At 41.9% G+C, this 15,461-nt stretch overlaps 2 protein-coding genes across 17 annotated transcripts in view; one reads left to right on the plus strand and one right to left on the minus strand.

Annotated features, from left to right (window-relative positions):
- Nucleotides 1-9,195, plus strand: part of Hnrnph1 (heterogeneous nuclear ribonucleoprotein H1) — a 9,811-nt gene extending 616 nt beyond the window's left edge. Inside the window, exons 1-14 of one of the 15 annotated variants that reach the window (XM_031352676.1) lie at nucleotides 131-263; nucleotides 763-899; nucleotides 2,109-2,264; nucleotides 2,453-2,596; nucleotides 4,084-4,222; nucleotides 5,163-5,341; nucleotides 5,448-5,519; nucleotides 5,576-5,709; nucleotides 5,826-5,961; nucleotides 6,332-6,391; nucleotides 6,484-6,543; nucleotides 7,293-7,385; nucleotides 7,814-7,863; nucleotides 8,449-9,195. In XM_031352676.1, the coding sequence (XP_031208536.1) occupies nucleotides 803-899; nucleotides 2,109-2,264; nucleotides 2,453-2,596; nucleotides 4,084-4,222; nucleotides 5,163-5,341; nucleotides 5,448-5,519; nucleotides 5,576-5,709; nucleotides 5,826-5,961; nucleotides 6,332-6,391; nucleotides 6,484-6,543; nucleotides 7,293-7,385; nucleotides 7,814-7,863 (1,320 nt within the window). In that variant the 5' untranslated portion in view covers nucleotides 131-263; nucleotides 763-802 and the 3' untranslated portion in view covers nucleotides 8,449-9,195. Of the gene's footprint in view, nucleotides 1-130; nucleotides 347-762; nucleotides 900-2,108; nucleotides 2,265-2,452; nucleotides 2,597-4,083; nucleotides 4,223-5,162; nucleotides 5,342-5,447; nucleotides 5,520-5,575; nucleotides 5,710-5,825; nucleotides 5,962-6,331; nucleotides 6,422-6,483; nucleotides 6,574-7,292; nucleotides 7,386-7,813; nucleotides 7,864-8,448 lie in introns of those variants that run through there. The other 14 variants (XM_031352671.1, XM_031352674.1, XM_031352672.1 and 11 more) reach the window with 14 other exon arrangements.
- A 2,786-nt stretch (nucleotides 9,196-11,981) lies between these two features.
- The window catches only part of Rufy1 (RUN and FYVE domain containing 1), a 42,629-nt gene continuing 39,149 nt past the window's right edge, over nucleotides 11,982-15,461 (minus strand). The window contains exons 16-18 of one of the 2 annotated variants that reach the window (XM_031351693.1): nucleotides 14,759-14,807; nucleotides 13,130-13,207; nucleotides 11,982-12,638 (exon numbers count right to left, since the gene is read on the minus strand). In XM_031351693.1, the coding sequence (XP_031207553.1) occupies nucleotides 12,495-12,638; nucleotides 13,130-13,207; nucleotides 14,759-14,807 (271 nt within the window). In that variant the 3' untranslated portion in view covers nucleotides 11,982-12,494. The remainder of the gene's footprint in view (nucleotides 12,639-13,129; nucleotides 13,208-14,758; nucleotides 14,808-15,461) is intronic. The other variant, XM_031351694.1, reaches the window with a different exon arrangement.

The following is a 15,461-nucleotide window of genomic DNA, read 5'->3' on the forward strand; positions in this document are numbered from 1 at the left end:
AAAAAGGCGCAGGCGCAGAAAAAAAAAAAACCCTCGGTCAGTTTATGAAGAGGGCTGAGCCCAAACACAGGCGTGTAATAATAGGACGGCGGGAGAGGGCTCGGTCTTTCTTAATACGCATGCGTCCAATCTCTATGTGACGCAAGTGGGGCGGGACCCGCAACGGAGTGCGCGTGCGCAGAGCTTGCTCGAAGGGCTTTATTTAGCCTGCGCAGGCGCCTGCTTCTCATTTCTCCTCAGCCACGCCGAGGCTTTGTGTGGAGGTGAGTGCTGGCTCGTCTCCGTTTGCTGCCGGAGCTCTCCTCGGACGCCTGTCTTGGTGACGACTGCTTGTCGCTGAGTTTAGGTTATAACCTGGGAGTGGGGGTAGGGAGCCGTGGCCGGCGCAGGCTGCCCCTGGGAGCCGCGAGGGTCTCGCCGGCGTGGCAGCGCCGCCTAGGCCTGCAGGCCGCGCCGCTTCTATTGTGTGAGATGTCTGAGGAGGCGGAGCGGAAGCGGCGGCCGCCATTTCCTTGTCTCCACCGTGGCTGTAGGCCAGGGGCTTCTCAGCTTGTAGGCTCAGCATTGGGCGCACGGGGCGGCTTTGGAGATCGGGTTTCTAGCCGAGGCCGGGTTGCATGCTTGAGTCTCCGGGGCCGAGGCATCTTCACGGGCGGGGCTCCCATCGCAGCGCCCGGACCCCGCTGGGCGCCTGGTAGTGGGAGGGCCATTTAAATGACTATTTCTCAAACGTGTTCCTGACACCCCGCCCCCACCCCTCAGCCCTGCAGTCTGTTTCGACGCCAGGACCCGCGAGGAGACGATGATGCTGGGAGCAGAAGGCGGAGAGGGCTTCGTGGTGAAGGTCCGGGGCTTGCCCTGGTCCTGCTCGGCGGATGAAGTGCAGCGGTTTTTTTCTGGTGAGTTGAGGCGGGAGTTGTCAGTGGGGCCCGGGGCTGGGCCGGCCAGGGGCGGGGCGCGGCGGGCTGCAGGGCGCCCCCTAGCGAGTCGCAGCTACCAGCGGTTCCCCAGGCGCTTCGCGCTCTGCTGGCTGCTGTTACGCAATGGTAATTGCGAAATCCCCCCCCACCCCCCACACCACCACCACACCTCCCCTTCTCCCATTGGGGATGCTGGTGGCCCGGCTGAATTTTTTTTTCTTCTGAAACCTTTTCCGTCTCTGCACCAATCTGTGCATTCTGGAGTTGTCTCTGAGGAAAATTTAAGTAGGGAAAGATGTGATTTCTTCCTCAGTCTTGGAAAAAAGTTGGACAAGTGATAAGTAATTTGCTCTTGAAGCGCCACAGCACTTGTTTACATGTATTCACTTGAAAAGAAGGGACATTGTGCTTTGGAAAGTTTATTTTTCCTAATTAGGATTTGATCCTTGAATTCATGCTCTAGATTTAGCTAACTCATAATCTGGCTTCCTTTACAACTGAGAACCTTGAAACCAAAGAAGTTTTATCACTGCAGAGCCTCATTTTTTATAGTATGTAGGCTTTCTGAATAATTCCCATCAGAATCTTGTTCCCACTGTTTTTAAGAGAAAAAAGGTGTATTTCTCGAAAATTGTAAGGTTTTGTAAAAAGGTACTTGTAGTGTTGACCTTACTATCTGAATTTAGCTGTGGTAACAGAAAGCGACCTGTAAAATGAGACCCAAGTATACTGGAAGCAGTTGCAGGGGGCAGTTGCCGTCGGGGTTTGAGTTGAGCTGTGCAACTTGGAGCCTTTAGTTGTTAACATTGATCCCCTTTCGGGTGAGTATTGAGCTGGAGTTTGGATTTGAATGACAAATTGTTATGTGGCTACTGATAGAGGAAAGCTGACATGATACCCAAACCAGAAAATGCTATGAAATCACCAGATCCAGATGAGATGATTCTGAGACATTGTACAAAGAGATGGTTAGTGGATACCTAGAGGCAAGGTGGTAGCTTCATTGAACTATTTTTGAGTATTGAATTACCTTGATGGATTAATGTATCCTGTATATGAGGTAATTTGATGGTGTTCTGCTTGGTCACCTTTAGTCTTTGGTGGTTTTGTGATGACGTAAATATGCATTTTATCTGTATCACTCAGAAGTGGTTTTAAATTCTGTATTAAGCGTTGCTTTCTTTTCAGACTGCAAAATTCAAAATGGGGCTCAAGGTATTCGTTTCATCTACACCAGAGAAGGCAGACCGAGTGGCGAGGCTTTTGTTGAACTTGAATCAGAAGATGAAGTCAAATTGGCCTTGAAAAAAGACAGAGAAACTATGGGACACAGATATGTTGAAGGTTTGATTTACATTGCCCTAGTAACAGTAAACACATAGAGGTCTTACCCCTTCTGAATTTTAGGTATTTGACCGCATGGAAATGGTCATCTAAGGGAGTTTATGGCAGCTCTTCTAGTTATCTAAAAACCCAGGAAATCTGAACTTTATTCTCTAACTTAATTGACTAATTCTAAGCACCTCTTTCAGTATTCAAGTCAAACAACGTTGAAATGGATTGGGTGTTGAAGCATACTGGTCCAAATAGTCCTGACACGGCCAATGATGGCTTTGTACGGCTTAGAGGACTCCCTTTTGGATGTAGCAAGGAAGAAATTGTTCAGTTCTTCTCAGGTATGTAGTCCTGTTTGTTGCTGAGCAGTGAGGTATGGCAGCTTCTGGCGACATGATTTAGTATTAGTAGACTTTTAAAAAGTTGAGTAGCCTAGGTACTTAAAGTAGGCTGTTGAATATATGTTGTTGAATTCACATTTTCTTCCTGGAGACCTTCAAATAACTTAAGCCCATCTTAAAGGTGGAAATTAGAAGTATTTCCAAAGTGTTAACTTTGCCTATATTTAGTATTGTAGTTCAGAGTAGACCTTTGAGGATTCTACTCAGCCATCTTAACTTCTTCCTCATATTTGCTGTTTAGCAAAGTACTTCAAGTTAAAGGTAAGCTCTTTTAACATTAGATTAGTGTGAGTTTAGATTGTACAGTTTATGGTGTTTGTTGTAAGATAACTTTTTTTCCGTCATTGGACCAGAAGTATTTTAGCTAGTGTAATTCTCTGTATGAAAAATTGTTATAAAGGAACTTGGCTTAGCTATTAGAAGTCAAAAAAGTAAATTGTAGCAAGTGTAGGTTGAATGCTTGTAGTCTCTGAAAACCGTATACAAGTTTTTGAAGTTATTCTGGGCCTAAAGTATTTGAATGTTTTTATGTTGAAGAGCTGATAGGATTGCATGCTTAGCAGAATGTTAAATCTTACATATTTTAAGTACTATTAATACTCTTGATGACATACAGAATTAGAAATCTTCATAGTTTTTAGCATAGTATGTATTAGAACTTTGACTATAGAACTTTATATATGTATCAATTTGTAATATTTTGTAGTTTGAAATCAAGTGTTTTGTTTTATCTAAATTGGTGAGAATTGAATGCTATCTGTCAACGTTAAATATGAACATAATTTCATATCTTCTAGGAAAGTGCTTTAAGGCCTTTTTGTAAGCTTGGGAATGTATCCACGGGAAGGATTTTTCATAGACGGAATTTCCAGAAGTGAATCATACTACTATTAGAACATAAGAGTGCATGATTGCTTTGTAGATAGTTATTGTTGAAAGTTTAGTTTGTATGTTTGTCAATTATGATTCTTAAATAATGTTTTCAATTTTTACATAAACTGTTTAAATGTGTAATTTTAAAATTGAAGTTCCAATAACTTAAAAATTGAAATATGTGAGGTTAAAAGGTATCTTATTTTACTTCAACTGTTAATTTAATGCTTAAAAAAATTTAAAGTTCTTGTATAATTCTATTAAGTTGCATAAATTAAAATGTTTTTAATTGTTGAATTCTTAATGCACCCTCTGGAGTATAACTTTTTTTGTTTACTGTATATACTTTGCCTTGGGTGTGTTAAGAATTGAGTTATACTTTGTATAGTGGAACTTCTTATTATTGCAATGCATATTTTAAGAGTACTTGTTGAAAGCATACCATTCACCTAAAGTTAAAATTCTGGTTTATTTAAAGCTATAAGAAGAATCATTTCTGGGCTTGTGATGTTAATATTGCCCCCCTACTGGGGTTATTTGTCCTTGGGTTGAAGGGTTGGAAATCGTGCCAAATGGGATAACATTGCCGGTGGACTTCCAGGGGAGGAGTACGGGGGAGGCCTTCGTGCAGTTTGCTTCACAGGAAATAGCTGAAAAGGCTCTAAAGAAACACAAGGAAAGAATAGGGCACAGGTGGGGATGGATGGTTGGTTGGATATGTCACTTTTCTTATGGTAAACAATTAAATCCATATTCTCTCTGCTTAGAAAGGAAATTACCCATTTCCTATTCCCAGTTAATTTGATAATCTGCTATAACTTCTAAATTTTCCTAGTTACTGTATTTCATTCAAATTAAATTTTAGGCTTTAAAATTAATCCCTAGTTTATTTGGGCTATCTTTACAATTTTGTTAGGACTCTTTAGTTTATTAACCCCAATCAATAGAGTTGAGAGACTATGGCTTTAAAAAGTTACTACAAAACTGTCTTTAGCTGTAATAACACCCACATAGGAAATTAATATTACCATAAGAAAATGTGATACTTTCTGATCTTGTTTTTAAAGTTGAAATGCAACAAACTTTTTCTTGCTGTATAAATATTCTGCATATGTATTAATAAGCATAGCTTTCAAGAAATTGTCACAAAGGGTTTTATTCTCTTTGCTTGTGACTATTTTTCATTGAAGCATGCGCTTTTTTACCTATGCTGATTTCTACTAAAAGCATAGGCTGGGTATTGGCGAAAAGAAGTGTGTAGTGTGGGCTAGACTGTTGGTGGAGGCTGGCTTTTTAGCCCACTTGCTACATATACTGCCAAAGGAGTTGAAATATGAAAGTTGAGTGGAATTATTCCCTCCTAAACCATTTACTTAAGAATACTCCTCTCTGCCTCTAAGGCTGGGCTCTGCCTCAGAGGAGTTTGTTTTCTTTTTTTTCTATAAAGTTTAAATAGTCTTTTGAGTGAATTTCTGGTCATTGCCTATACAACTGTAAGAAATCTGGCTTTAAATATTAGTCAGTTTCATGGCTATGACTAATTTGTTTTTCTTGTATAACTAAGTAATTGTATGACATGAACTAATGTTTTTTCTCCCCTCCCCATCCCCCTTCCTTTTGGACAATGCTTTAGGTATATTGAAATATTTAAGAGCAGCCGAGCTGAAGTTAGAACTCATTATGATCCACCACGAAAACTTATGGCCATGCAGCGGCCAGGTCCCTATGACAGACCTGGGGCTGGCAGAGGGTATAACAGCATTGGCAGAGGAGCTGGTTTTGAGAGGATGAGGCGTGGTGCTTATGGTGGAGGTGTGTATGTGCTGCTTATATGCTGAACCAGTTTCTTTTGTATAGTTCTATTTTTTTTGTGTGTGTGTGTGAGAGAGAGAGACTAATTGTACTTTTTATCTTTCAGGCTATGGAGGCTATGATGATTATAATGGCTATAATGATGGCTATGGATTTGGTTCGGATAGATTTGGAAGAGGTATGGTAAGAATTTAATTTCTCAATTGAAGGATACTTACACACTTGTCCATCTAGACCTCAATTATTGTTTTTCAGGAATGTCTGACCACAGATATGGGGATGGTGGCTCTACTTTCCAGAGTACAACGGGACACTGTGTACACATGCGGGGATTACCATACAGAGCTACTGAGAATGACATTTATAATGTAAGTGTTCAAACAAATTCACTTGTGGTAGTTCAGTACAGCAGTAAGAATATGAGGTGATCATTATACATTTTGGTTTTTAAAAGCTAACTAATTTGAAATAATTTGTATTTTAGTTTTTCTCACCACTCAACCCTGTGAGAGTACATATTGAGATTGGACCTGATGGCAGAGTAACTGGTGAAGCAGATGTTGAGTTTGCAACCCATGAAGATGCTGTTGCAGCTATGTCAAAAGATAAAGCAAATATGCGTAAGTGTGATTAAAGCATTTGTAACCTCAGGCAGTTGAGTGACAAGCATTTAGAATAGATTAGTCAGGGGATGTATGATATATAGCAGAGATTTGATCTCTAGTGAGGTAGCTTGGTGTACTGAAGGAAGCTTATATGTTTGGGTTTTTTTTTAAACCTATTTGGGATTTGTGATAAAGATATCATTGTGAAGTTTGCTCTTAGTTGATATGATAGTTCAAAGATAAGTGTTTTCAAAGCTAGTCCTTAACTAACATGGCAATTTTTCTTTTTGCCAAAACATTTGTGATTCACAAATTACTTTTAAATTGCTTAACTTGTTTTCTTTTACCAACAAACATTTTCAAACTTTTTTTTTTCTCATTTCAGAACACAGATATGTAGAACTCTTCTTGAATTCTACTGCAGGAGCAAGCGGTGGTGCTTACGGTAGCCAAATGCTAGGAGGCATGGGTTTGTGTAAATATCACTTTAGTGTCTTTTTTTTAAGCTAACCTTGTATGCCTTTTCTCTCATTTCAGAACACAGATATGTAGAACTCTTCTTGAATTCTACAGCAGGAGCAAGCGGTGGTGCTTATGGTAGCCAAATGATGGGAGGCATGGGCTTGTGTAAATATCGTTAGTTTTTTTAAAAACCAAAACATTTATATCTGTATAAGTAGATAATAAGCTAAGTTTTAATATATATGTAATTAGTTTAGCATAAGAGTTTGTTAGCATAATAATTACATAAGTTACAATAATCTTAAGTTAGGAAACAAGTTTAGGCAGACATGATTCTTAATTTGAATAAATTTTGTAATTGCTGTATTCCTAAAATCTTGCAAGTAACATAAAGCTGCTTAGGTCGATTACTCATTAGAGATAAGTACTTCAGTTTGGGGGAGGGGACTATTGAATATTACATTATCTGTCTATAAAGTTTAAGTCTTAAAATACTTGGTAAAAATATAGGATTAAAATTTAATTAGTTGGGCATAATTAGGTGTTAACTGATAGCCTGTATAATGACATACCTAAATATATATATTGAGCTAAGGAGGAACCCCGTTAAACTAAAGGTTCATAAGATAGTAACAAAATGCCTCTATTTAGGGATTCATGTGTATTTTTAACTCTTTGGTTTATAAAACATTTGACTAGCTCATATGATTAATATAAAGGTTAATCTGGTTATAGACAATTGGAGTCTTGTCATAGATAATAAGGCAGGAGACAGTAATATAAGAACAAGACTGGAAAAATGTAGACATAGAATTACAAGCCGGGTACCACCAGGTACCACATTGGATAAGGAACAAGGCTCTAATATTCTCTTAACTTAACAGCAAACCAGTCCAGTTACGGTGGCCCAGCCAGCCAGCAGCTGAGTGGTGGTTATGGAGGTGGCTACGGTGGCCAGAGCAGCATGAGCGGATATGGTGAGTGGTTTTTCTCACAAACTTAAAGTAGGTTTCTTTAGTTGGGGGTGATATACAGGCTCCTTTTAAAAAGAGAGTGGGGTATTTTAAATGTTATGTTTTTTATTATAATTCTTAATAGCTTAATTTGCAGAAATAGTCATTGGGGAGGAGGAGGAGATGTTCTAATTAATCATTGCAATTTTGGAACACTATCAAACCAGAAAACATCTGTTTATTGAAACATTAGTTTGCTTTTCTGTTGTAGCATTAAATTAATTTTTGGCAGGGTGATTCTTAAATATTTAGAATGGTGGTTGGGTTCAGGACTATTTTACTAGTTGGTTAACCTAGGGATGGTGGGGTTTTTCTTTTGTTTTTGTTTTTTTCAATTGGTCTAAAGAATGGTGATTTTGGTATTAGTCTTACCCTACAAAATCCTTTTGCAGACCAAGTTTTACAGGAAAACTCCAGTGATTTTCAATCAAACATTGCATAGGTAAATATTTTCTCAAAAAATGTAATTTAAATTCCCAATAGCAAATACTGATAATGTTGTAATAACACTTTCTATAGCAGTCAGTGACACTGACTTAACTCCATGGAGGCTGCAATTTTGGGCACTGTGAGTTGCTTATAGTCCAACTTTTGTCCTTTAACTTTTGATCACCATGAATAGACAAAGCAAAAGACTTCCCCTGTGCTCCCTATTCATACACATCATTCAATGGACACACAGTACACGTTTATGGTACAATTTTTAAAAATGCTTTGTGTACCTTTAGAAACAAAAGTAATTTTGCAATTTTTGAAAAACACTAGTTTTCCTTTAAACTTAAATTTCCACGTTGATCCTGAAGAATCCACTTAATGGTAGCACAAGAGTCTGGCAAGTTGGTACTGCAGAGAAAAGGGTTTAATTGAGATTTGTTTGGAGTCTGGATTCCCTTTCCCAGACAGCCTCTCTCCACTTGGACAGCAGCCATTTGCACTCGTATACCTTTTAAATTTTTCCTTGGAATGCTATTTTATTTTACTGATTATTTAGCACCACTCCTAACTTGTCAAATGTATCTCTTTACAGGTAGCCAAGGAGCAGTGAACAGCAGCTACTACAATAATGGAAGCCGAGCATCTATGGGCGTGAATGGAATGGGAGGGATGTCTAGCATGTCTAGTATGAGTGGTGGATGGGGAATGTAATTGATTTTGATCACTGACTCTTGGTCAAAAAAAAATTTTTTTTAAACCCCTCAGTTTAACAGTTTTTGCAATCCATCCAGCCTTGTGGTTTTATGCCTGCTGTCTTAAGTGAACATTGGCATCGCTCAAAGAAGGTTCAATGTTGAACATAGCAGTCACCTAGGATGATAGGGCAAAGTTGAGTGAACTGTAACTGTTAAACTTAATTCCTAGCTTTTCTCTAGTTACTGTAGGATGTACGTAAGCAGTAAGTGTATTTAGGTTAAAGCAGTTGAATTATGTTAAATGTTGCTCTTATACATACATGAACACTGTTGATGCATGTTGAAAAAACATGCTTTTTTGTAAAACTATAGGAGCTGCGTCTACAATTAAAAGTAAAACATTTGGCATGTTTGTTAATTCTAAATTCATTTGATAACCTGTAAGGCACGTGAGTTTAAAGCTCATTTTTTAAGTTAATGGAGAAATTTTTGAGACGCAATACCATTGCTTTTTAGGATTTTTGGTCTTGGTGTTTGTATGAAATTCTGAGGCCTTGATTTAAGTCTTTCATTGTATTGTGATTTCTTTTTAGGTGTATTGCGCTAAGTGAACCTTGTCAAATAAATCTTCCTTTTAAAAGCTATATACTCTGTGCTTTAGTGTCCTGTGGACTTGGTGTTGTATTTCTGCCAGGGGTATATATAGGTCCATCTCTTTTGCTATGACAAACAGGCTGGCTAGCTGAGGCTGTTGATCAGATGTCTTCAGATTTCCAGTATAAGTGACTGCAGGCAAACATGGCTGTGGGGCCCTTACAGAAGGGTTGCTTTGGCCTGGCTGCTCATCTGAATGGTCTATAACATACTCTACATGTGCACGAGGCTTACCAGTGCCAATACTCTCAACACCGGCTTTCCAGCATAGCTGAAACAAGTGCCAGAGCAAAGGTGCAAGACAGTTATACCTGTGATGTTTATTGATGTCTCAAACCAGCTTCCTGAGTGCTAGTTGAATGGGTATGCTGCCATCTATTGTGTTACTCTTGTCCCGAGGACCTTAACACCTAGCCACAGGTTCTGTACTCTTAACCCCCCATACTTTTGGAATTTGCAAAGTCTGAGCTGAAATCCACATCCACTTGGAAATAACACCAATACTCTTAAACCACCTAAGTGGGAAAAAGTGTGGGAGGCAGGCAGATTTCCAGGCCATCCTCTTGAGTTCCAGGATAGCCAAAGGAAACTGTTCCCCATAAATACCCCCTCCCTAAAACCTTGGAGACTGTGTAGCCCTAGCTTGTAGAAGCAGAACCAATTCCTGCAGATGTCCTCTGACCTCCATTTGCCAGATGGCATACCCATATCACAACAAAAATAAACCTTAAAAAAATTCAGTGCTGGGATTAATGGCACATGCCTTTAATCCAAGCACTAGTAAGGCAGAGCAGAGCCAAGCAGATCTCTGACTTCTAAAGAAATGCCTCTGCACATATTACTTTGAGTAAAGACAAGACACTGAAGCTCTTGAAGAGTTGAATTTGGTATAAAATTTTACCTTGACCAGGCAAGCTAAATATTGGTGACTTGGATCCATTGTGGAAAGGTAATTATGTTACTTGGTGTGGAATTGAAGCTGAGGAAAGGATAAAGAAGAAATCTGAAACGCTTGGCATGTATGTGCTAGGTGTTAGTGGGACTTGATGTGTTTTTACTTAAGGGTCAGCAGCATGGAAATGGGAGGTGTTACCCTGCTTTTCTTGTGCAAGGTAAAAAGATGTGACACACAAGTAAAATGACTAATGCTCCCAGCAAGCTGGAGGTTGTTTACAATATGTGAACTTTGTGGGAAAATTGGGTCTTGTTTGAGGTTTAGAAGATGGGCTCAAAGACTGGGCAGTGGTGGCACACACCTTTAATCCTAGCACTTGGGAGGCAGAGGCAGGTGGATTTCTGAGTTCGAGGGCCAGCCTGGACTACAGAATGAGTTCCAGGACAGCCAGGGCTACACAGAGAAACCCTGTCTCAAAAAAACAAAAACAAAAAAACAAAAAAAATAAATAAATAGAAGATGGGCTCAGGTAAAAAAGGAGCAGACTCCTTTCACTGTGTCTGCTTTCTCACTAGGTTTAACTGAGCTTGGGAGCAGCTATTCAGACCTGATCTTAAAGCCTGATGTGCAGGCCTAATTAAATCCTCTTGTTTCTCATCTGTAAAACATGGGAAAAATTTTCTGAAAGTACCAGTACCAGTACTGACTGAAATGGGAGGCAGGAGATACAGGCTTGGACTGGTTGGGCTGAGTCTGGACATAACAAACAGGCCAGGGAATTGGTACGCAGTCAAGGTGTCGTTCGTGAACAAGGGATTAGGTATATATAGAAGGGTGGCAAAGTACAAGGTCTGGAAGACCGGTGGATTGACTGCCGGGTGTGGCTAGATGTTAAAACATTCATTCTAACCTTCAGAGGCAGGCCAGCAAGATGGCTCATTGAGTATAGGTGTTTACTGCAAAGTCTAATGACCTGAGTTTGATCCCCAGATGCCACACAGTGGAGAGAACTTCTAGTAACTTCACATCTGACACACACCCTGGCACCTTTTTCCCATGTCTGCCCAAACAAGTCAGAGAACACTAGCCATGGGAAGGATATGTACACTTGCACTGGGTGGGACTCTAAGGAAGATGGACAGTCTACATGGCCACAGATGTCTGTGATAGCAGATATCTCCTGTAGCTACATGATTCTGATGGATAACTCATCTTTGCCATGCTGTATAAGTACCTATATAACCAGTTTTCAGTAAGTTACTGAGATAATCCAACATCTATAAAATAGGCTTTGTATGTTTTGTTGGACATGGTGGCATGTGCTTGTAATTCCAGTACTTGGGAGGTGGAGGCAAGAGGATAAGTTCAATCCAAGTCTTGGCTACATTGGAATTTGAGACCAGAGCAGGCTTTTTTTTTTTTCTTTTTCGGGACAGGGTTTCTCTGTAGGAGCCCTGGCTGTCCTGGAACTCACTCTGTAGACCAGGCTGGCCTCGAACTCAAGAAATCCACCTACCTCTGCCTCCCAAGTGCTGGGATTAAAGGTGTGTGCCACCACGGCCCGGCCAGACCAGGCTATTTGAATCTTTGTTTCAAAACAAAAAGATGTCAGTCCTATGCTTTTTTGAAAGCTCAGTGTTTTGAGTACTTTCAAGGCAGGCTGAGAGAGGCTGTACTGTGGTCATTATTGGCTCGTTTCTACTTGACTGCGATGTGGATGTGACCTCTCCTTGAGTCAGGCATCTGTGAAAGTAACTTACTTGGACTTGGGTGACAGGCTTTGGTTCATCTGGATGGAGCAGCCTGAGTCCAAGCAAAACTGAGCTGAAGAGTTCAAACCCAGCAGGCCCTCCCCCAGGCAAGCTGGAGGCCAGCACTTTGTACAAGAGTGAAAAATATAGGATTTTATTGCAGGGCTGACAGTAGGTGTTGGCAGGGGCATGATGGCAAATGCTGGATGCCGAAGCAGACTAGGCCCACTGACAGACCCACAAGGTTCAAAGCGCAGCAGAAATCAAGGTTTCTGTGGGACGTGGGTAAGAAAGAGAAAGGATTCTGTACTAGGGCAACTGCTGCACAACAGGTTAAGTTAATCCTTTGAAAAGTGAAAGTGACAGTAGCAAAATCATGAAGTTGCACCTGTACCAAAGCCAGGATTTAACCGAGGACACAAAAAAGTGTCTAGAGGAGCTGGCTCCATATACACCATGGAGAAGTGCTCAGCTGCCACTAGGCTCTCTCTTCCGAGGCTAACAGTCTGGTGAAGGTTTCATTCTTTCCTTTGATTCTCTTGGGTCTCTGGAGATCCCTAGTTTGGCACTGTACCTGAGGCTTTCCTCCACTCTGGGGATGGAGGTCAACAGGCTAAGTTCCCTGCTGGTGGGGCTGAAGGCTTCAGGAAGCTGTGGAGGAGCAGCGCTGCAATAGCAGGGTATGACAGCTGTCACACACGCGCACTGGCTTAGGGTAGGAGGGCAGAGCCAGTTCATTGCTAGAGCAGGTGTTGCAGAAAATGTGGCCACAGTTTCGGCAGTGGTGCTAGAAGACAGGACAAAGGCAGTTAAGACTACTGGAGAGGTAGGACCCCATACCTATCATGCTTTGTAAAGCGTGGCTTCTATAAATGGCTATATTGTAGACCCGTGTTTGCCTAAGTTAGTCAAACAATTGGTCCTGCAGCATACAGAGGGCTGCCAGTGGTATACACAGCAGCTCTACACAGAAGTTCGCTGCCCCACCCAGTATTTAAGAGAACTTGGGGCAAGGGCCTCCAGCAGAGCAATGGGCAGAGCTGTAGTGAAAAGACAGACTTGCTCTTCTCTTAAGCTCTTGCTCTTACTTTCTCACCTCTGCCCTCCCCCTCCCCCTCCCCTCTCCCCATGTGGCCATGGCCAGCCTCTACTTTTCTACCTTCTCTGTCTCTCTCCTTCTCTCTCTGTTTTCTACAGTAAAGCTCTAAAACCATGAAAACATGAAAAATAAAAAAAAGCCGGGCTTTTCCAGAGACCCAAGAAGTGGCTCCTACATACCTTCCTCCGGGAAATGGAGAAGTCCTTCTCACACTGCTTACAATGTGTTGCCTCGTCATCTTTCAACCATGTGTGGCCCTGAAGAAGGAGGAATACCTGAGAACTCCACCTCATGTCTGTCCCTGTTGGTTGCATCTACTATCTTGTGACTGCTGAATTTTCTGTTTTTGACTTGCTGCTTTCCCAGACAATAAAGTCAGTTCTCTCATACTGGCTGCAGGTGGAATTCACAGGTCCATATAAAGTGCCTGCTCTCAGCAGCCTGGCATCCCTCAAGGCACGATTCACACAAGACTCCCCTGTCCTTTAGTTTGTTTATTTTGAGACAGTTTCTCTGTGTAGCTTTGGCTATCCTGAAATTCACTCTACAGACCAGTGCTGGGGTTAAAGTGTGGGCCACCATCACCTGGCTTCCCTGTTCTCTTAAGTTCCCTGTAGCTGAGGTCACCACAGTCAAACTCTGGTGCCTGCAACCCCGTGTCTGTCTTAAGACATGATCCTAGGGGTTGGAGAGATGGCTCAGTGGTTAAGAGCACCGACTGCTCTTCCAAAGGTCCTGAGTTCAAATCCCAGCAATCACATGGTGGCTCACAACCATCCCTAACGAGATCTGATGCCCTCTTCTAGAGTGAAGACAGCTACAGTGTAATTACATATAATTAATAAATCTTAAAAAAAAAAAAAAAAAAAGATCCCATGACTAGCTACACTGGCAGGAGGGAAGGCTAACCAGATATGGGCTAGGCTCAAACAAATGATATGGACTTCTACAGAGAGACGATGTGCAGGGGAGGGATACTTTCAGTCCAGTGAAGTCCCTCTGCACACCCAGCCCTAGGTCCTCAAATGGCCTTGGGAAACGGCTTAGCTACTTTACATAAATGAAAATGGAGGCTCTGGAAGATGACATCTTGCAAGTTTTTACCAAGAAAAACTGATCTAAAATGTATTCTCCCTTAGGAATTCTGGAGGTGGTCAGAAGGGCAAAGGACCCTTGACATACCCTTTACTAGAGAATAGGCGGCTACCTAAGGAACTTGCCCTTCCTCTAGAAAGCCCTTCTGGAGCTGTCTGCTGCTACTGTCATGCAAACACTGCATAGCAAGACAGACAGGCAGCTCCAACAATTACAATCAAGGTGTTGCATTAAAGAGCAGGAGCAGTCAGGGATCCATCCTCCGGCTGTGCTAGAGGCTGCACCTCCAACTTTGAAGGAGCCCCTTTCTGCCTTTCAGCCTCTGCTCTGCTGGGGCAACTGTATGAGACAGGCCTCTCTACCTGCACCTTGTGGATGCGCAGAGCAGAGACCCTGCTGTGCTACCTTTTCAGGCACACAGAAGGTCAGAGACAGACAACGGGCATAGTGCCTACCAAGAGCTTTAGGTCTTAGAAGAACAGCCACTAGCTCATGCCTGGCCACCTGCAGCACTGCCACCTCAGATATGCCTGTGCATTGTGCTGTTGCCACTGTGTGTGTGTTGGGGGTGGGGCACACTTTGAGCAGTCTTTATTTTGTTTTTAATGAGACAGTCTCACTATGTAACTCTAGTTTGCCTCCAGAGTGTTGGGTTTACAGCACTGCACCACACTCAGCTGTGACTGCTCGTATATATGATTTTTATCTAATACCTTCAGTGCCTTATTTACTTCCTTTATGTCTTCCATCTTCAGCTTGGACCTGCAAAAATAAAGATACTTTTTTCAGCAGTTAAAGATTAGGACACAGCTAATGTACTGACTATGGCTAGGGTGGGAGTATGGGTGGGGGTACAGATGGACCTACAAGTAGAAGGATGAAACAGGCGTGCTTTGAAAATGCTCCCCATTTTTGTGTGACCTGCAGTTGTATTTCATCCCCTTGGCTCTTGAACCTGCAAAACCTGTGGCTATGTACTATGAGGAAATTGTCAAGCCCACAAGGGTCAAAAGAACTAAAGTGGCTGCCCATTATTAAAGAATGGTAAGTGTACTCTGGAAGTCTGGAATGCTGGCCTCTCTGTGTAACTGTCCCTGCATTTACTGTACTTATGGTAAGGCCAGGAAGCACAGGCCTAACTGGCACGCTCAGTAGAGACTTCAATCTCCCAGGCTTCTTGGAGCATGTCCAGCCCATCGCATACTCCAGAGGGGCGAGCTGAGAGGCCTCACTGACTCGCCATCTGGGTGAACAATTCCTTCACACAGAAGGTAGGTTGGTAGAACTGTATCAGCAAAAATGAAACACTGTGCTGGCGATCTGAGGGGAACCTTCCGGACCCTTTTGTTTTGGAGTGTATGTGTGGTGTGTGTGTATGCTCACGCCGCCCCTGCCTGTTTGGAGTGTATGTGTGGT

This window comes from Mastomys coucha, unplaced genomic scaffold, assembly GCF_008632895.1.
Source record: "Mastomys coucha isolate ucsf_1 unplaced genomic scaffold, UCSF_Mcou_1 pScaffold5, whole genome shotgun sequence".
NCBI lineage: Eukaryota > Metazoa > Chordata > Mammalia > Rodentia > Muridae > Mastomys > Mastomys coucha.